The sequence below is a fragment of the Prionailurus bengalensis genome, chromosome B4, assembly GCF_016509475.1.
Source record: "Prionailurus bengalensis isolate Pbe53 chromosome B4, Fcat_Pben_1.1_paternal_pri, whole genome shotgun sequence".
NCBI classification, from domain to species: domain Eukaryota; kingdom Metazoa; phylum Chordata; class Mammalia; order Carnivora; family Felidae; genus Prionailurus; species Prionailurus bengalensis.
Genome location: NC_057358.1, coordinates 46,289,255 through 46,311,380, shown reverse-complemented (window position 1 = coordinate 46,311,380; position 22,126 = coordinate 46,289,255). Strand labels below are relative to the sequence as shown.

The window sequence follows — 22,126 nt, the reverse complement described above, 5'->3', positions numbered from 1 at the left end:
GGGCTTTTATAAACATTTTGTCTCTGAACACAGATTAATGTTGGCTTTGGTTAAAGGCCAAATACACATTTCTTTGTTTTGAGTTAGATTTGCTAGTCTAATTAGAACTAGGAGTAAGTAAAAACGTGTTGGGCACTATGGTTTTTCAATTTAACAGAGATCTGGATTTAGTCAATAGATCTGTATAATAAACATATGGCTTTGGTTTCATGGAATCAATACCTGTCCTTCCTAATGGAGGTATAGTGGAAGCCTTATCTTGCTGGTTACGGATTTTGCTGTGCACAGTTCTGTTACCTAGTTTGGCATTTCTTCGGTCCTTTTGTCTAGAGAGGAGAATCTTTAGTCACTCCACTTCAAATCCTGCAGTTGTTGGTAAAAGACTGAAATGAATGGATCTCAGGAAAAGTACTATAGTTACTCAGGAACTGGCTGTTCTTGAGTTTAAAAAGCTGCAGTGACTGAGAGCCACTGAAAATAGACTATGTATAGGTGCTGTTTTGCCCACTGGTTGCTGAGCTTCTGAGCCTCCGTTTGCGTGAGGCGGTCCAAACTGGATTGTCTTTCTGCAGTTGCTGCCTGCCAGTGTGGTAAGCCAGTTTATGCCACTGCCCAGCTACCATGCCTAAGACATGATGCCTATGTCTGTGTCTTTTTAAAAAAAGATAGTTCCGGGGCGCCTGGGTGGCGCAGTCGGTTAAGCGTCCGGCTTCAGCCAGGTCACGATCTCACGGTCCGTGAGTTCAAGCCCCGCGTCAGGCTCTGGGCTGATGGCTCAGAGCCTGGAGACTGTTTCCAATTCTGTGTCTCCCTCTCTCTCTGCCCCTCCCCCGTTCATGCTCTGTCTCTCTCTGTCCCAAAAATAAATAAACGTTGAAAAAAAAAATTAAAAAAAATTTTTTTCTAAAAAAAGATAGTTCCTTGGTTACTCATCCTGACAGTTTGCACAAGCCAAGTGACAGCACCCTAGATGACATTGGTGGCCTCCATTTTCCCTGGCCCTGGTCATGTCACCTGTGGTTCTGGAGAAGTGCCAGATCCAGGACTTTTCATCCAGTCTAACTTCTCAGTGTTTCACAGGCACTTTTGTGTTTGGGCCCAGGGCTGAGCTACCAGGAAAGCAAAAGACTCGGCCCTGCCCTTGAGAACCTAATGATTAATTTGGGGAAACATGCCTAGAGTAGGTGAAAGAGAGGAGCACATGATCATGCGCTGTACCATGTGATGTGGTGATCGGGGTGATGGAATGTCATCTGTGGAGGTTGGGGAAGATTTGATTATGGCAATGGGATTGTAGTTGAACCTGGGAAGAGGAGTAAGATTTGGTGGGGGTCAGACCCTGGCATTCTGATTGAGGGGGGAGAAACATGATTCAAAATGTCAGGACTGAACATCGACTTGAAGAGGGTAGTGGGGGGACTAGAGTGGATTTCTTTTGCAAAGGGGAGAAGTGAGAGTTGAGAAAAAATGAAATCAAATGACACAAGCCCTTTAAACCAGGAGGACAAATGTGTGAGCCTTCAGGGATTTGGCTGCAGCCTCTGCCACCTCTCACTCACCAGGTCCTCTGACCTCACGGAGCATCTGCTCTCCTCCTCTTCTGCCACCAGCTCTCAAGCCAAGACTTCCCTCTCTCCGAGGGCTCCAAGAGCCTCTTAACTAGTCTTCTCCTGTCCTCTGCTGTGCCCCCCAGAATCCCTCAGTCGCAGTGGAGCCAAAGTTGTACTTTTATATTTTAATGTAATCCAGATTTATATAACTCCCTGGTCTAATATGCATCATTGCTTTTCATATAAATTCCCAAATCCATAACTGACTCACAAGGCCCTGTAATGGCTGCTCCTGTCTGCCTCTCCAACTTCATCTCATGCCATGTAAGTCCTCATTCCATCTCACTTCTGTAGGCCTCCTCTCAGGTGCTGTAAACCTGTGGTGGCAGTCTCTCTGGGCCTTCACAGACGCCCTCTCCTCCTGTCCTCCACTCCCTTCACATTTCCTGCTGGAGTCAGTGTATTTGTCAAGCCTTCCCTAGCCACTAGGCAAAGTTGGTTTTCTCTGTGATACACATTCCTTTGGCCACCTGCCTATAATTAGTTAATTATTTATCTAATTATTTGGTTAGCATTTGTCCCACTAAACTCTCCATTCCAGAAAGGGCCTCTGTTTCACCTAGTGCCATGTCCTGCTCACAGTAGGTGCTCACTAAATCTCTTTAACTTAAGTGTGATTCCAGTAGCCTCTAGTGTTGTTTGGTTGACTGAACAGATATCCCTTTCTTCCTGACCACTTTGTGAAGTCTCCAGGGAGGCTGTGCAGTTGGCCAAGAAGACTGTTGATAGAGTGAAATACACAGAAGTAGTCCCTGGGAGAGCCTTCTACAGGGTAGCTCAGAAGGCTTGGAGCTTCACGTAGAATGGCATGAGAGATGAGTTATATGGTGATTCATAGACAGTTTATAAGTTAGTCAAATTTGATTTTTAAGAGTCATTCTCTTGAGACCAGACTCATACCCCTTTTTCCTCTTGACTCATAGAGTTATCTCCCGATTTATAATCTCACTTCACCCATTGCTTTGATGATCACTGTAAAACCTGCCCAGCAGCCACTTCATCCTTATCTAGGTCCTAATTGTAGTTCGTCTGATTAATTTCCTAAGGGACGTGCCCTGATACCCTGAGCCCGGGGGTATTATTGGACCTTCCAAGTCATTATTGGAATTCTGACCCCTGCAGGTATGATTGGGCTCTCTGGATCATATGGAGTTCTGAGCCACTTATGGATATCAGAAAAAATTTTTTCTCTCTACTTTTCATGTAGAGTCAGAAGCACACTAAAGATTGGGTATGGAGGAAGCACAGTAAGGATTCAGTATTGTTTGTCAATGACCAGAGTAGCACTCATTGATTCTACATTTTTTTCTGTAGTAGCAGAAAAAAGTTTTTCTTGCCCTGTGCTGCCTCTGTCACCCTGAGAGTCTTCTAGGGCATTGTGGTCCAAGAATAGGAAGCAGATTCTGGGCCCCCGCCCATGCCAGCATAGCTTTAGGCTTTGAATGGAATCAGGAAATCCTTTTGAGCACCAAAAATATACAAGACTTGTGTCCATCAACAGCTATTCATTGTAACAAGGAAGGATTCAGTAAACATTTATTGAATTTCAGTTATGTGCCAAGCACTGTGCTAAATGCTGAGGGGATTACAAAGGAGTGTGAGACATAATTCTTATCCACAAGTAGTTCACAGTGTAGTAAAGCTGGAGAAATAGAGGTCACCACACACACACAAAGATAATTCATACTTACCAAGTCAGTGGCAAATACTTACTGCCAGATGGTTGCCATAAATTTTAGAAATTTCTAAGTTGGCAGGACCATATATACTGGTCAGGAAAGATTTTTTTTTTTTTTTTTTTTTTTTTTAAAGCAACAGAAGAGTATTGAAACTGTTGGAGAGCAACTCAGTAAGGGAAGATAGCATCCTGAAATTTGTTTCTGGGACCTGGCCCCCCAGCATCAACCTAAGACCCCTGGCCAGCTCTCCAGAGCTCTGTCAGAGCTGTCTGTCTGTGTCTTTCTGGCTGCCACTGGTGTCACCTGTGTGTTCAGAAGGTTTTGATGTGAAATGTATTTTATTAGTTATGGTAAAAAAAAAAAAAAAAATCCTTGGTAGACTTCTGTAGAAGAGGTATGACCTGGGCTAGCCTATGGTTTGGAAGGAAATACAAAATGGATTGGGGAGACTGGATTGCCAAAGGCTCAAGATTGGAAAACAAGGGTGTGTTAGGAAAAGAGAAGACTGATTTTTCCTTTTACATGTAGGGTGGTGGCATGGAAAATCAGATTGGACAATAGATTGGGATTAGATTAGGAAGCGTCTTGAATGTCTGCTCACAATCGTAGATTTTATCCTGTGGATATTTGGGAGCAGAGATTACATCAAAACCTTATTTTAAGATGCTTCATCTGGCAGCAGATTGGACATGAGTTGGGAACAGAACAAGTGGATCAGAGAGAGAGCTGTTACTGAATTTATCTGAGTGAGGTATGAAGGTCCTGGACCAGGGGGCGGCAGGGGAATGGAAAGGCAGGACAGTAGGAGAGACTGAAAGGAAAGTCAGTGTGTTGGCATAGCAACTGGATGTTGCTGAGCTGACCAGGAGGCTGGGGCTACCATGGATGGGGATGCGGAAGGAAAGCGAGGGAGGCGTTGGCTTTGACTTTATTTTAAAGGTGTTAGTAAGTCTTTCAAGTAAACATGACCAAAGGGAGTTGAAAGTGTTAGATTGGATCTGGGGACATCAAACAGTACAAACTTGGAGATCTTTATTTTCAGGTGAAATGAGCAAATACAGTTTCTTAAATAACCTTCCTATCCATGCTGACGAGGCATCCTAAATTCTTACTTCTCGGGAAGTCCCCGGACACTGCTTGCTTGCCGTTGTCTTCATCCCTTAACATTACTGCAGGATCAGTCAGGGCTGCCTCTGTGAATCTGGCTTCCCTCTTACAGAACTTGTTGATTTTACTCAGTGAGTGGTGGATTCTGGCCATATTCCTTTTGTTTGGTTATTCTGGTTGCACTCTTTAGAAAAATCTTTGAGGGCATTTATTAGGAGTCCTCGCTGTGTGTCATGGGTGTTTTAAGAGGAGTTTCTGGGTGTGGCTCTCTATTGCCAATTTGAAAGATCAGTAAAATAGGTATCACTCTACATCTTCTGAGAGTTCTTTACTAAACAATACTTCTGAATTTTGCTAATTGATCTAGATCTAGATCTTGGGGAATAATGAGATCTAGACATTCTGAATCAAAAGAATTGCATTATTATAGTATTTGGGTTTTTTTTTCCTGCTAGTACTTTGAAACTTTAAAATTCTTTTTTTGTCTAGGTGATAAGTGTATTAATCCCCAAATTAGATTAGATAGAATCTTTCATTCCCTGATTGGGCGAGGTGATAGAGTGATGCAGAGTAAGCTTTTTTGGAGGTGTCATTTATGGGCAAGTTTTGTGAGACGTAGGCTACTTCTTGGGCTTCCTGGATGGTCTCCACAGCAGTGCATACCTGTCCGCTTTCCTCTTGGTCTGTGCTCTGGTGGACACAGAGTGAATGGGATAAGAGCTTAAAGTTAATGCCTTGTATTATTTAGGGATTTTTCTCGTCAGTGCTGCTCCATGGAGGATTGGCTAAATAAGACAAAGAAGGAATGCTGCTAAGGTTGTTCAGAAAAATATGCCATGGTCTCTACCCTCTCAGAAATGATTTATCAATCATGTGTGGCTTGGCTTACCCAGACGAACCTATATACATTGGAATAGTACAGCTACTTATTTTTGTTTGCTTTCTTTAGGGGTGTGAAATTATGGTGCCTTCATTTTCTTGTTCATTTTATTTAACTAGCTTCAACTCTCCGTGTGTATAGTCTGCTGACCCTGGAAGAATTGAGTCTTTTTGTGAGTGGCTAGAGAACAAAGTTTGCCTGAATCAGTCACTTCACTGTGAAGTGAAATGTATATTTATTATCAAAATAACATTTCAACAATTGAAACATACATTTCAGCAATTTAATTTTTTTTATAACTTTTTTTAGTGTTTATTTTTGAGAGAGACAGAGACAGAGTGAGTGGGGGAGGGGTGGAGAGAGAGGGAGACAGAATCCAAAGCAGGCTCCAGGCTCTGAGCTGTCAGCACAGAGCCTGATGCGGGGCTTGAACTCACGAGCCTGGAGATCATGATCTGAGCTGAAGTTGGATGTTTAACCAACTGAGCCACCGAGGAGCCCCAGAAATTTAGTTTTTAATATTAGGGTTGCCTACTTTGTGCAATAGCAAAGTAGCAGATTTTATTTTCAGTATGGAGAGAAATGTTCTCTACAGGTGCAGGTATACTTCACTTAAATCCTTCATATGCATTCTGGAATAAGGAAGTGAATGGGTTGTATTATGTCACAAAAATGGAGTCTTTGTTTTACAAAGGTTGAACTACATGAAGACTATATTTAAAAACTGAAGCTATATAAACTCTGAAAATTTAATATAAAAATTAATTTGCATTGACTTTTTAGAAAAGTCTGTCTTGAAGTAGAGCTTTGTATAAGCACTGTTTCTATGTAGAGCTGTGGAATCCATTCAGAATATGAGAGGGAGCTGCCTGTAACTCTTCCCACCCTGGGCAGCTCTGCTGATAGTGCTCTAATGAGTGGCCAGAAGTGAAGAAGTCCTGCCTTTCTCCCTGCAGGGAACGCTCTTAACAGTGATGGAATTGACCTTCGTCTCTAGTTAGAAAGACTAGGGAATCCATTTTTAGAATTTGAGGCTTAAACATTAATGTAACATCACTAAGCTGTAGTAAAGTGCTACTTTTGTTTTATTACAAATATTCCTTGTTAAGAAAAAAACTGGTGGCAAGGGTCAGAGGGAAGAGAAAAGAGTGACTAATTGGAATTGTTTAGTAGAGTTATATGTATTTTATTTTACTTGCCAGATTTTTTTCTTCTCTGAAAATTAAATGATAGTTCACATTGACTTTTTACGTGGTATTTGTGACTAGAATTGTGGAGGTAGGTCACTTAAGGAAGAAGTTTTTTTGGCTGAATTAGAATAAGGTGATACATAATTATGAATGCCTTTAAGCTACACCAGATGTTTTCTGTGTCCAAAGTAATGTGTACATTTTTATGTATAAACCTGCATTCTACTGGCTGGACTTGTGGAAGACTAACAGAAATTGTAGTTTGACTGCCTGTCCATCCAGATCTGTAGAGTCCAAATCTGCATGTCTACCCTCTGGTCTCCTTGTCTGCGTTTCTCTGCAGGCCAGGTGCATCTGCATGAATGTCTTCCTTCCTCTTTTTTTTTTTTTTTAAGTTTATTTATTTTTGACAGAGACAGAGTGCAAGCATGAGCTTGGGGGGGGGGGGGGGTTGGCAGAGAGAGAAGGAGACACAGAATCCAAAGCAGGCTCCAGGCTCCAAGCTGTCAGCACAGAGCCCGATGTGGGGCCTGAACTCACAAACTGTGAGATCATGACCTGAGCCAAATTCGGACACTCAACCAACCAAGCCACCCAGGTGCCCCTTATGTCTTCCTTTCTCTTAAAAGCAAGTGTTCCAGCATACAGGGAAGAGTGGAAGCCACCATTCAGACTCAGGTCTGTCTTAGGGAAGCTCATATGGATTATACGACTTTCCATTTTCTACATTCCCAGGTGATAATGTAAAATCTAGCGATAGAAATTTGGTGAGATTGGATGGTGAGTTAAATCCTTAACAACTTTAAAAGGTATTTTAAAACATTTTCAACAGAGGAGGATAATGTGCCAATGTTGCATCTTCTTGTAATGGAATCTAACATGGAGTCTGTGGGACCATGGAGGGTTGTGACAGGGCCAATAAGATGGGTTTTGTATCTGTCAGCCATTTGTAACGAAAAGTTTGCGTAGATGAATTGTATTTTTCTTCCTATTAGATCTGGTTTGTAAGAGGAAGAAGGACATTTTAGACATATTTCAAAACTGAGTTGCTGATGAGGCCACAGATAGTTTTTCAAGAGTTCGGGGAAATCAGGCAGTGTCTCATCTGTTGTTAATTAATGAAATAAAACTGAGGTCACTAGAGTACAACGATGAATGAAAGGTCATTGAATGGAAAAAAACTGTCAATGAAGGAGGGTGTTAGCAGAGTGGAACATTGTCCTAGATAAAGATCAGGGAAAATGTACTCTTTGGCTCAGGTCGTGTTTTCTGGAAGCAACTATGGTTTGGGACATCTCAGTCAAGACTGAGCACTGTATGCTCTGATTTTAGTGAAATCTGTTCAGTATTTTAAGGCTATTCAGGTTTGTGCCAGAGATTCATTGAAAAGATAGGTAAAAAAGATTTCTTTTTGTTTTATAATGTGTTCTTACCGTGTGTTATTGCTGTTTTTGTTTGGCTTTTTTGTTTTGTTTTGAGGTTAAAAACTGGTTTCCTGCTCTTATTTCTGTTCTCTTAGAATTTTCTAGAGCCACACTCACTTTTGAGATACTCAAAAGTTAAAAGTGATTTAGGATCATGGTAGTAATTAGTGATAAGGCCAGACCTCAAACAGCCAACAGTGACTGACTCTGTGGTTTTTGCCAAATTGTGTCCCCTCTGACAGTTGCTTTGTGGAGGATGGCCTGAAAGTCCTCAAGACAGCTTTCAGTTTCACAACCACCTTGCACACTGTGATCCTGAACAAACCAGTGACTGTATTTATACTTTAACTAATTCATCTGTCAATTCTGTTACTGGTTTCATGCAAAGTGCATTTAGAGTTTCTTGTGTCTCTGGTTATGTCAGACCTCTTGCCCTTTTTTTTCCTCCCACATTGAAGCTTTTGACCATGTAGCTTTGGGGAAATGAGGCTCTGCCATCAGTTTGGGAGAGGCCCATGGCCATTTTCAGCCTGGTATTGAGACCTGACTGGTCACGGCTAGTGAGGGCAGGACCCCATAGAAATCAGCAAGGCTGTCCCCGTATCCTAAGAGGGAGTTAATCTCGTAGTATTTGGAGAAGTGATGATATAGCACAGCCATTGAGTGTATAGTCTCTAGGGCCAGACTGCTGGGGCTCATATCCTAATTCTGCCAGTTATTACCCTATGTTTTTCTGAACCTCTGTTTTCTTATTTGTAAAATGGGAATAATGATAGCACCTACCTCATAGTTACAAAGATTGAATAAATACTTTTAAAGTGCTTAGAGCAATGTTTGTCGCTTACCAAACATTAGTGTTTGCTAACGTTAACAATTATTGTTAAGTAATTCTTTGATTACTTGTATTATTTGTTTATCTGATTACTTATAAATTTAAAATGGAATTCAACTGGAGTTTCCTTGGATTGTTTCTCTTTTCTCTGAGAATATTTACTGAAATATTGTTCTGTTAGATTTAAATGAGAGGCTATTACATGAACTGTATTAGAGCCACGATAGAAAAAAAATCTGAGAACAGCTCTGTGGAGAAATACCGGACCCAGAGAAGTTAACAGAAGCTTATTAATATTTAAACTCCTACAATTAAATTGTAATCAGAATAGTGCCTGTCAGTTATTATGTTGGGTAGGTGTAAGGTAGATAAAGAACGATGAGACCCTTTAACACTTACTGTTAGAAGAACTACTTTTGGGGGGGAAAAAAAAAACAACACACCTCACCTTAAATAACTGTGTTATGCACTTAGACTGAAAAGGAACGGAACACTAACAGAAACAAATTATAAATACTAATCATTGACACTCTTATACATAGGCCAAGGTAGGTTGACCGCTTTCTTGAGGTTCCCTGTGGGTTATGCTCTATGAGCATAGGTGTAGGAATTGTGACTGGCTCCATTTCAGTACTTGCAATGGCCCTTGTGTAACATTTCCTCAACTGTGAGTTGCCCTTACTATAAATAGATTTTAGGCAGTGGGGGGAATGGTTTGGGAAACTTATTTGAGTTACATTAAACTCATTTCCTTGGAGTCTTTAATATGCTAATATGTGCTGTGATTCTCCCAGGGAAATATGATACGCAGTATTTCTCTTACTCTTTGGACCAGTATCTTGTCTGTCAACTTCCTGTAGGACCCTAGTGCTTTGGAGCACACTTTGGGAAATGTAACCTTAGAGCATTGCTTTTTTCGCTTTGTGTCTCTGGCGAATCCTAACAAGATGTAGCTAAACAAATAGCTGCAGATCCAGGGTGGAGGAAGGCCTCCCAGGTGAGGCTGGGTCCTAAATGTATCTGAACTCAACCTGTGCTCTTTCTCTGCCGTCAGTCTTGGGGCTTGTCTGTGTTTTGCTTGCTGCGTCTGCATGCACAGGGCATGGTAGTGGTGGTGATAATCCTGAATAAGAGAACAGCATCAGAGTGTGAAATGAAAGTGGGTTTTGTGTGGCTGGAGGCCGTGCTTGGAAATGGTAAGTAATGAAGCCATGGAACTATACAGGAACACGTCCCGAGGGCCTCATCTATCACATGAAGGAGTATGGGATTTCTGTAATGGAACTGCCTACCTTTCCATCAGGTTACCTTAAGAACTGCTGATGAGTAAAAACTGCACAGACACTTAGGTGGAGGCTAGGAATGACACTTCAGCATGTTCTGGGTACCATAGCTGTCACAGGCCCCTTGCCATCCTAGCTTGCTGCATTGTGGAACCTGTACTGAGTACAGACAGTAGACACAGGAGTCCAGCAGATTCAACTTCAGTTGAACATACTACGGGGGATAATAAGGGATGACATACTCTCCCCTCCCAGCTCCCTGCATGTCTGCAGTTTTTGAGGACATGTTTTAGTTGCTTCTGGAAGTGGACTAAAGACTAACAGAATGTAACTCAAAGAACTGGATAAATGTTCAGTGAGATTTTAAGATCTTGTTTAGGGCTTGATTAAAGAGGTAAAAGTGGGGCTGCCCTGTCCTAATAACATGTTAATTGTTTTTTAATTAAATAGTACTAAAAATATACAAGTATTTCCTGTGATCCAAATCTCTTTGCTTCCTGACTTTGAACTTGGTGAGTAATGAGAGTTTGGCTAGCAGAAGATTTCTCTGAAAATTTATCAGAATCTTTAGATTCTGGGTTTGGATTTGAATAGCAAGGAATATTTATATTGGAAAACCCAGGGAAGACCATATTCATTTTTTCTTTTTCAGAGGGGGTGAGGGTGCCTCCAATGGTTGGGTAGATGTCTTGTCATTAAGAAATGGCAAGATGGTGATTTAATGAAGGTCACAGAGCAGATCATAGTAAGGACTGGACTAGGAAAAACGGGATTCTTCTAGGTGTAGGAATCTTGCCACAAGGCCTTCATGTACCCTAAGAAATTAGGGTCTGTCACCACTTCTTCATAGTGCTCAGCAAAATGAACAGTGGATCCCAGGAGTCACTGGTAATTATAGGAACCTTGATTAACTGTCCAGGAATTTCAAGGACTTGATGTGAAGAATATTTGCAAGAGTAGGGGCGCATATGTCTGTGATCCCTTTGACATAAAAAACCTACATAGTAGGAAGATTGAAATTTAACTCTAGCATTTTTAACTTGATCAATTTTATTTTGAAGAAATAACATCTGGCCTCAGTTCATGGTTGTTTTTGTTTTGTTTTTATATCCCCATTTCACCTCTCTGAATAGTTGTCTTGGCTTATTTGCTACTTTTTTTATTTTTTTATTTTAAAATATTTATTTATTTTGAGAGAGAGAGAGCATGTGAGTGAGTGAGCATGTGCATGCCAGCATGGAAGAAGCAGAGAAAGGAGAGACAGAATCCCAAGCAGTCTCTATGCTGTCAGTGCAGAGCCCAGTGTGGGGCTTGATCTCATGAACCCATGAGATCATGACCTGAGCCAAAATCAAGAGTCAGGTGCTTACCTGACTGAGCCACCCAGGTGCCCCTGTTTGCTACTTATTTTAAATCCTCTTTAAGTTCCATAGGAGAGTATTCATTTGGGAGACTGGGGGCAGGGAGGAAATGTAGGGTAGGTGAGGTTGGAGAGAGGGAGAAAGAGACGGGTCCAGTTAGGTGTCCTCAGGGGTACGGCTCCCCATCGTGGCCCTATAAGCCAAGGCTCACTGCCGGGCTGTATGCCAGGCTCCGTGGTGGACAGCTGTGGACAGGAGTACGTGTGTAGTGCTGTCCACTTGCATCTGTGGGATTTGACCTTTTTTTTTTTTAACCAGTTAGAGTTATATTTGAGCAGTTAACGAAAGGCTGATTTTTATCCTAGTGCATGGCATAGTAATTTTATGTGTATTTTTAGGTGGGTTTGCGGAGTTCTCCCGTTGTTTCCCTGGCCTCTGTGAAGGAAAATCTGCTGTAGTCCCTACCTGCATTTCTCAGCCTTGCCTTCCTGTTGCCAACATTGGGCCAACCCGAATTCTTCCCAATCTGTATCTTGGCTGCCAGCGAGATGTCCTCAACAAGGTGGGTGCTTTGAAAATATCCTTCATTGTAGGGTTTCTTGTTAGCAGCTGGAGAAATCGCGATTGCCCATCAGCTGTCGCTTCCAGAAAGGAAGTACAGCATTCTCAGTGTGACTCCCTGTGGCACTTGCATTAGCTTCTGGAGGGCTGTTTTGTTTGATGTTACTGATTGCCATAAGATGTAAATATTGTCACACTTGCTTGTTCCTCAAAGATCCGGGAGACCTGGGATAGGACAGGATTTGTCAGAAGTGTAGCCGGATTTTCTTAGGGTATTAATTGTTCTGTTGTAGTCATTGGGCACACTCAGGAAGGCTGATACTTCCTAGATTATTTCACATTTGTAACTGTATTTGTTTACTGAGGCATACTAGAAAGGGACTCAGGCTGAGCTTGGATTGAGGAAGGGCCTCTGGCTGGAGGGATGGGGGTGGGAATAAGATAGTGAGGAGAAGGGCTAAGAGCACGCACTGCAGGCTGCCCCGTCAAAGGCTGCCTGGAGCAGCTTGAGAAAGAAGAGGGAGGAGCTCGGACTTGCTGAAAAGGTTCACACAGGTGAAGCTGGTGCGCCCAATAGAGGAATCCATAGTGATCCAGCCCACCGTATATAATGGTATTGGTGTAACAGTAGTAGAACTAAGGTCTGCCTGCCTGCACAGCTTATATGCTCTTAACTGGTAGTGCTGGGAAACTGTGCTCTAACTTCCCAGAAAAGAGGTTTTTCTCTAAAAGAGCAATCAAAGATCTTAATTTACCTGTTGGTGACTTACAGGTGCTACTTTATTTATTTATTTTTAAAGAGAGAGAGAGAGCAAGCAGGGGAGGGGCAGAGAGAGAGAGAGAGAGAGAGAGAGAGGGAGGGAGGGAGAGAGAGAGAGAGAGAGAGAGAGAGAGAGAGAGAGAGGATCCCAAGTAAGCTTTGCCCTGTCAGCACAGAACCCACTGTGGGGCTCAGTCTCATGAACTGTGAGATCATGACCTGAGCCAAAATCAAGAGTTGGATGCTTAACTGACTAAGCCATCCAGGCACCCCACAGGTGCTACTTACTTGTAAAGGGGGGAGGTACCTTTTCTCCTTGAGTAATTGAAAGAGTTGGGCTGACCATAAAACTAGCTCCCAGATTGGCTTGTATTAGCACATGAAAAGCAAAAATACTCTGTGTTTGCCAGCAGTGGGGGATTCTTTCATTTTTTCTTTTTTGTTTTTTCAAAACTCCCACCTCTGTAAAATTTTGCCTCGACACTGTTATTGATATCTCTGCTTTTACTGTGAGAGATTTGAAATTTGCTAGTTTATACTGTTTTGGGGTTTTTTGGTGTAAAAAGATGATTTTATTAAAGCACGAGGACAGGACCCATAGGCAGGAAGAGCTGCCAATAGTTTATACTTTTATTGAGCCTTTCTGGTGGGGTCACAGTTCTTTGAACACGTGATTATTGTTCTCTTTTAGAGATAAGCAACCTATGTCACAGAAACCAAAATTAATTTCCTACAGTCACATACATCCCTGGGATAAAGCTGAAGATGTTTTAGTTAATCCTCAATCGGAAAATGAAATAAAATTCATCCTAGTTAAGGATCCTGTCCCGATTTACCCCTAGTTAAAACAAACAAAAAAAACATAACCAGTCAGCAGGTGCTTTTACAAATAATTGTGTTATAGATCATTTTTGTTACTTTTGACATCAAGTTAAATGGCACATTCATTTTGCTATGTACTATTTCCAGGTTTAACATATGTGTCTGTTAACGACTCTAGCGGTTAAAATGGACCCTGGAGTTGAAGACATGGGGAGAGGATGGTTTTCTCCTTCATCTGGTTTCTCAGTGGACACTGAACAGGCTGAAGAGGATATGTACACAGAAGCATTGGGAGGAGGTGGTTGTGGGGAAGGAATAAATTTATGGAAGCTCAAGGGGAAAACAGCCTGGGTAAGGAGGTTTTGTGGAAGACTGTCAGTAAACTTCTTTACAGCAGATGTAAAGGATGGTGAGAAGTAAGCGTGCTTTGAAAATGGTGAGCAGGAATCCCATAGTGACCTCTGGATTCATTGTTGAGAAGAGTCCTAATGCTGACAGGGATTTTAGAGATCATGCAGTCAGTCTCCTTTCCTTGATCAATGAGGAAGCTGATATTCCAGAAACATTAAGTGAATTCCATGACACCCAACAGATGAGTTTTGGGACCAGATGTGGCTCTGTTGAACAGATAGCTTGAACTGATCTTTCTGCTCAGCTCTCTGATTTAAACTTTCCAGGAGAAATAATATGCTGCTTCTCTTCCCGAAGATCTCCAGAGATGAAGACTTTGTAATTTTTCCTAATAGCACATACCTTTTTATTAGAATTTAGAAGCTGAAGTTTTTAAAAACGTCGATAAGACCACTAATTTTATTAGTTTTTAAAAAAAATTTTTTTAATGTTTTATTTCCAAGACAGAGACAGAGCATGAGAGGGGGAGGGGCAGAGAGAGAAGGAGACACAGAATCTGAAGCAGGTTCCAGGCTCTGAGCTGTCAGCACAGAGCCCGATACGGGGCTCGAACTCACAAACCGTGAGATCATGACCTGAGCTGGAGTCGGTTGCTCAACCGACTGAGCCACCCAGGCACCCCTAGTTTTCTTTTAAATCAAGTGACACCAAAATATTTTAGAAGCATATCACAGAAACTTTATTAAAATCATATTTACCACTTAAAATGCTAGGCTCTTTATATTATTGCATTTAACCCTCGTAATAGGATTAAGACATAGGTTGGCTCTGAGTTGTCACTTACCCAAGATTTTGTGGCTGGGAAGTCATGGACTTCAAAGCTGGTTAGTGGCAGAGATCATCCTCACTCAAGCTACTGTTCTGGCTTTAAGGCTTGTGTTCGTATAACACCAGACATACCCATCTTCTAGAAGCTAGAACTCTCTAGAACAGGCTGTTATGAAGGACTGACGATCTAAACTGTTTCTTGAGTCACTGCTGAGATTTTCTTTCCCTAGTTTTCCTATAGCACATTCTGTACCAGCACTGTCCACTAGAAAGGTAATACAAGCCATATACTTAAAATGTTTCAATAGCTTTATTAAAAAAGTAAAAAAGAGCAGGTGAAATTAATTTTGATAACTTTATCACAGTATATCTAGAATATTTTTTCAATGTGCAATCACTATAGAAAAACTATTGCTATTTTATGTATTTTTTGTACTAAGTCTTTAAAATATGGTGTATATTTCATAATTAGTACCCATCTCAGTGTGGCACAGTTCAGGTGCTCAGTGGCCTCATGTGGCTTGTGGCTACCACAGAGGACAGTGTAGGTCAATACTTTCAACATATTTTAATTTTGCTCAGGTTTCCAAGGCATAGCTCTTCTGTAAAAGACCGTAAGAAGTCATTGGTAGCAAAAAGAATACTTTCAATTTCTTTTCCCCTCACAACTGTACTTTTGTTTCTCACAGTCTGTTCTTTTATTCTCTAGTCTTTATACAAGAATTGGAACAGGAATAGCTTATTGCACTAAAAGTAGTTTGCCAGTGCCCAGTTCACATCTGAACTGAGTAGGATTTGCGCAAGAATCTCTAGTTACTGTTGAAAGACCAAAGTTCTTGATTTTCTGCCTTATCGCTTAACATTTCCAGTAGAGACTTTAGTTTCACACTTAAATGCATGAAATGTATGATGGAATCACCTGTTGTCAGTAGTCACAAAGCCAGAGCTATATCTGCAGTAAGTTAGCAGTTCTGCTCCGCCTTGCCCCTCCAGACAGTGTGCTGTTGGCACTCTTGGTGTTGTTCATTTCACTCTTGGAACCAGCAAGGTTGGTTTTCTTGTGCTGCCCGGTTGTGTTGCCTGCCACTGGGATGACTGCCACTTTCTCTGTTGTTTTCTTACCAGAACTAGTAGCCTAGACACAGAATACTGCCTTCAGGGTTTCCATATGATCTAGGAAGGCAAAGGTCAAAATTATCAGTAAAAATACACCACATGGTGCTCAAGTTGAGTAGACAAGACCAGTTCATTCCACAATGATGTACAAGACGAGGTGAGTGACTGTAGAAATCCCACTACCAACGCAGCCTGGAGTGATGGTTGACAGCTGGCCTTGGAGGTGGGCAGTTTTGCTTCCCAGGTCTTACCTTACCATCCATATCACTTTAGCTAAGTTGCTGAATCTCAGTTTCGTCACCTATAAACTGTCACGATTCCTGCCTTCTAACATTCACGTGAGGTGCAAATGAAATCACGTATCCCTAGCACCAAGGACAGTTCCTGGTTCACAGGGCCCTTGGTCAATGTCCTCAAGAAGTGGGGTATACCAGAGGCTTTCGTGAGTGGTGGATACAGTGGGTGTGGTTGATTGAGGAAGGCTGGATGGAGGAAGTAGGACGTAAGGTCAGTTTTGAAGGCAAAAGGAGTGGCAAATGCAAAAATATTTATTTGAATGGACTTCAGGAAAAAAAACTGACAATTCCATTGTCTAGAATTGCAGTGCCTGTGGTGATTTAATGTGATCTCTCTCCTCAGTCTAGCTGAACATGGGAAACTTGGCCAAGTAGAACAGTTTTATTAAGGCTTGTATATCAATCTGTGTTCCATTTGTTACTTCATAGTCTGCAACAACAGATTATAGGACCCTTACTTACAATTAGTCCCAACTACAGGGCAAAGTTTATTTCATTATTTAGGAGAGAGAAACTTTGAGAGGGAAAAAATTGTGAATGGAAATCATAATGAATAATAAAATAATGAAATAAAGATTATTTTTGACTCAAAAATGTTATTTTTGAAATTTTTCTTAATTGTATATTGAAGCAAGAATCCATCCATCACCCACACGGTTACAATTTTTTTTCTTCTGATGAGAACTTTTAAGTGCTGTACATTACATCCCCATGACTTATTACTGGAAGTTTGTCCCTTCTGACCATTGTCACCCACACCCCCCATATGTTCTCTGTATCTCTGAGTAGATTCCTTTAGATTCCACATATGTAAGTGAGACTGTATAGTATTTTTCTCTGACTTATTTCACTTAGCATAATGTCCTCATAATGTTGTCGCAAATGGCAAGATTGGCAAGATTTCATTCTTTTTTTATGGCTGAATAACACTTCATCGTATACCTGTACTACATCATTATCTGTTCATCAATTGATGGAACACTTCTGTATATCTAGAGTGTTGTAAATAATGCTGCAGTGAACATGGGGGTGCAGATGTCTCTTCAAGTTAGTGTTTTCATTTCTTTCAGATACATACCCAGAAGTAGAATTTTTGGATCATATGGTAATTTTATTTCTGATTTTTTGAGGAACCTCCATATCGTTTTCCATAGTATCTGTGCCAATTTACCTTCCCACAGCTATTTTTAAAATAAGATAAAGTGTAAGGGAACTAACATTTAATGAGACTCTTCTATTATGTGCCAGTTATTTTTGTCCTTATAATAGCTTTATAAAATGTTAGGGGCACCTGGGTGGCGCAGTCGGTTAAGCGTCCGACTTCAGCCAGGTCACGATCTCTCAGTCCGTGAGTTCGAGCCCCATGTCAGGCTCTGGGCTGATGGCTCGGAGCCTGGAGCCTGTTTCCGATTCTGTGACTCCCTCTCTCTCTGCCCCTCCCCCGTTCATGCTCTGTCTCTCTCTGTCCCAAAAATAAATAAACGTTGAAAAAAAAAATTTTAAAAAATAAAATGTATGTCATTAGCCTTACTTTACAGGTGAGGAAACTGAAGCTGAGAGAGGTTAGACGACCTACTCAAGATCATTCAGGTAACAAGCGGTAACATGCTAGGTTGTGCTTTGGTTTTTCTGGGTCCAGTACCCACACACTTCTCATTATTCCTGCCACACGGCATTCATCCATGCAGCAGGAGGGAAGGTAGGGCACACAGGTAGGTGCATGTGCTGTTAGAAGGGTAAATGTGGTTAGAGAAAATATACAAAAATTTGCTTCTGACTGTGTACATTTTTCAGTACCCCAGGAAACAAGATCCTCCGTCAGCTGAGAGTGAGGAGAAGGAATTTGAAGAAAAGGGGAAATGGGTGGAACGGCATGTAGGAGAGAGGGAACCTAGGGAAATAAAACGATTGCTGAGGAGCGTGAATTGGAATTGAGATGGAGCAGCGTTGCTGAGTGGTTTTCTCTGGCTGTGTTCAGCTGCATGGGCGCAGACACAGACCAGGCGGGTGTGGGTGTGGTTTCGTGGGTGCAGAGGCAGACCAGATGGAGAGTTAGATTTACCCAGGGCTGTAATCTTGCTGGGTGAGTGTGAAGAAGCCATAGTGGGACACAGGAGTTGAGGGTGGAGGCAAAGGAGTAATTTATAATGACGGACCACAGAATTTCACTTGGGCAAGGAAGGCAGACAGATACTATGAAGATGAAGGACCGAAAAGGGGGTAGAGTCAGAGAAGTGTAGATCCAGGGGAACGAAAGGATTCCAAGAGTGGTGGTGTGAGAGAGAGCGAGCTGGAAGGAGGCGGGGGGGTGGTGGTGTGAGGTCAGGATGAGGGACAGGCCAAGGTTGTTGGTATTGACCGGGACTGACCGGGTCACATTCGTGAATGGTGAAGGTGAGAAGTTCAAAGAACTGAGAGACCAAGGTATCAGAAGGATATTTGAAGCCAGAGAAGATTATTTTGCCAGTAGAAAACATTTGTTCACAGACTTAGCACAAAGTTGAGCTACATATTAAACGGCATAACGGGAGTGCCTCTGGAATCTTACAAACTGTGATGCTTAATAACGGGGCAGAGAAATTTTCAGTTGTGTAAAACAAAACTGAGCAAATTCCATAAATATCTCTTTTTAGTGTAGTAAGAAGTCCTTGACATTCATGTGCAAATGAAAGCAATCATTCTATAAAACAGACCCATTCTTCCTAATAGCAGTTCCAGCCCAGCACCATCATCAGAAACATTGCCTTAAGATGCCCTCGAGCCACTTATATGTACATTTGTAAAAACAATCCGGAGAGCAAGTTAATAGAATGTATGGCTACATGAACCTTCAAAACTCAGCGATTTACCCCCCTCTCAACCCTGAGGCCCAGCAGGTGCCGCCCGCCTTACGGCTAGGCTAGCAGTAGGCTCCTGTGCCTCCACTGCTGGAACAGTGTGCTTACCAGGAGGTATCGTGTTTGTTCTCAAACCTGTTTAGGCCAGCGTACTTGTTATTATAATTGTGCACATTAATTAAAATATTACATACGCCCATGAAATATGAATGAGGGAAGAGTGTTGTTTTTCTATGATTTAGGTTAAATGTTTTGGGACGATCCAGCAAAACCAAATTGCTTTACGTCTTTTTTCTGTCTGAACTAGGAAGCAGTAAGGCAACTGTAAAATACCCGAGGGGTAGTCATAAACCAGGATTCTGTACTGATGTTGTTTCACAGGTTTTTGCTCTTCTGAGAAATGAAAGCTCTTAAGTAGTATATGCACTTGGTTGTGATTTGCTTAAGAACTCCCATCAGCTAAACCATACAAAAGAAGAAAAAAGAAGCAGCCATGGTCCAGCATCAGAAGTTAGTGAATGAATGTACATTTATTTGTTTTAAATTAAAGTGGTTCAAGTGTATATGTATTATTTTACTGACTTTTGCACTGATGTAGTTACTGCCACCAGATTACATATTGTGTTCAATTTAGTAACCATTATTATATTTAAATTTTACATGGTAACATCTTTGGATTTTTGTTTGCCTCTTTGTTTTTAAAATTAGCCATGTTTTATTTATCAAGTCCCATCTTACTGCAAAAAGAATTTCAGGGAATAGTTGAATAATTGACTTAATAAACATTTTTACAGTAAAATTTTTATAAAGCAAGTTATATTTACCATTAAGATCATTTCCTTTTTCTCATTTCATGTTTAAATTATTATTTTTTCATATGTATTTTTTAGGTTATTTATTTTGAGAGAGAGCACGAGCTGGGTAGGGGCAGAGAGAGAGGGGAGAGAGAAATCCCAAGCAGGCTCCACACTGTCACCACGGAGCCCTATGTGGGGGTTGATCCTGTGAACCGTGAGATCATGACCTGAGTTGAAACCCGAGAGTCAGATGCTTAACTGAACCCTCCAGGCACCCCTGTGTTTAAATTATTTTATCATCACTCAGTTTTAATATATTAGTCTTTTTCACCCTTCCCCTTTTGCCAGTTATTTAAAAATTAAAAAACTGCTGGGGCACCTGGCTGGCTCAGTCACAAAAGAGTGTGTGACTCTTGATGTCAGGGTTGTGAGTTCAAGCCCCGCGTTGGGTGTAGAAATTATAAATACAGGGGCGCCTGGGTGGCGCAGTCGGTTAAGCGTCCGACTTCAGCCAGGTCACGATCTCGCGGTCCGTGAGTTCGAGCCCCGTGTCAGGCTCTGGGCTGATGGCTCCGAGCCTGGAGCCTGTTTCCGATTCTGTGTCTCCCTCTCTCTCTGCCCCTCCCCCGTTCATGCTCTGTCTCTCTCTGTCCCAAAAATAAATAAACGTTGAAAAAAAAAAAAAAGAAATTATAAATACATACATAAATAAATAAATAAGTAAATAAATACTCAAACCTTTACTACTTAAATGCATCTTTTATGGTACACTGTTTTATGAGTGAAAATACTTTTGAGATATAAACAGCATTGTAAGGTTGGATTATTGATGTATCTTAAATATGTCAGGTCAGAATGGTGCCCTTTGCACATTTCCGTCTGTCCAGCATGGCGGTGTTGCTGAAGGTTGGTGCGTGGCAGCAGTCAGCACAGGGCAGTGGACCTGCACGCAGGGAGCCAGTTCTCCCCCTGCAGCAGTAGATACCTGTGCAAACATGGCAGAGGCCAGCACTGTAATGCCTGTGGCAACAGCTGAGGTGACAATAAGGGGAAACAGAGCAAAATCAACACTTTGTGTAAGTGTCCTCAAATGTGTCCTGAGTTGCTCTGAAAGTCTCCTCAAAGAAGTTCAGGCCAGAGTGGTCCCTCTACTTTCTAATTTATTAATGGTAGTTGAAATGGGCATAAAGAATGAAATTAAACTTTATATTCTAATACTTGAATTAGTTACAAAGGATGTGTATATGTAGGCTAATTCCCTTGTTGCTCCATCTAATTTGCTTTTTTTTTTTTTGAATGTTTATTTTTATTTTTGAGAGAGACAGAATGTTATCAGGGGAGGGGCAGAGAGAGAAGGAGACACAGAACCCGAAGCAGGCTCCAGGCTCTGAGCTGTCAGCACAGAGCCCGACGCGGGGCTCGAACTCGTGAACTGTGAGATCATGACCTGAGCCGAAGTTGGATGCTTAACTGACTGAGCCACCCAGACACCACCCCTAATTTGCTTTAAACAGAACTTCAGCAAAGCATGGCCACTAAGGACAGGTTTTGGAGGTGGATATTCTTGATTTGAACTTTGACTCTATCCCACTAGCTGTGTGACTGCTCTATCCCACTAGTTGTGTGACATTGTGTAACTTTCTAAGCCTCAGTTTCCTCATTTTTAAAATGGGGATCATAATAGTATCCATATCAGAGGGTGGTTGTGAGGATTAAATAAGACAGTCTATTTAAGTTTTTTATTTTTATTCTAGTATAGTTAGCATGCAGTATCGTATTACTTTCAGTGTATAGTATAGTGACTCAGCATGTCCGTACATGACCTGGTGCTCATCATGACAGGTGCCCTCCTTAATCCCCATCACCTAGTCAGCCATCCCTCCTCACCCCCCACCTCTCCTGATGACCATCAGTTTATCCTCTATAGTTAAGAGTCTGCTTCTTGCTTTGTCTCCCTTTTTTTCCCTTTGCTTATTTTGTTTCTTAGATTCCACATATGAGTAAAATCATATGATATTTGTCTTTCCTGGACTTATTTCACTTGGCATTATACTCTCTAGCTCTAGCCACATCATTGCAAATGGCAACATTTCATTCTTTTTTAATGGCTGAATAATATTCCAACACACACACACACACATACACATATATGCCACATCTTCTTTATGCATTCATCTATCCACGGATACTTGGACTGCTTCCATAATTTGGTTATTGTAAATAATACTGCTGTAAACATAGGGACGCATGTATCCCTTTGAATTAGTGTTTTTGTATTCTTTGGGTAGATACCCAGTAGTGCAGTTAATGGATCATAGAGTAGTTCTATTTTTTAACTTTTTGAGGAACTTCCATACTGTTCTCCAGAGTGGTTGCCCCAGTTAGCATTCCT

General features: G+C 41.5%; 1 protein-coding gene across 7 annotated transcripts in view; it reads left to right on the top strand.

Annotated features, from left to right (window-relative positions):
- Nucleotides 1-22,126, top strand: part of DUSP16 (dual specificity phosphatase 16) — a 91,634-nt gene that overhangs the window by 53,136 nt on the left and 16,372 nt on the right. For all 7 annotated transcript variants that reach the window (XM_043563261.1, XM_043563256.1, XM_043563257.1 and 4 more), the window contains one exon: nt 11,765-11,928. In XM_043563261.1, coding sequence (XP_043419196.1) covers nt 11,765-11,928 — 164 coding nt within the window. The remainder of the gene's footprint in view (nt 1-11,764; nt 11,929-22,126) is intronic.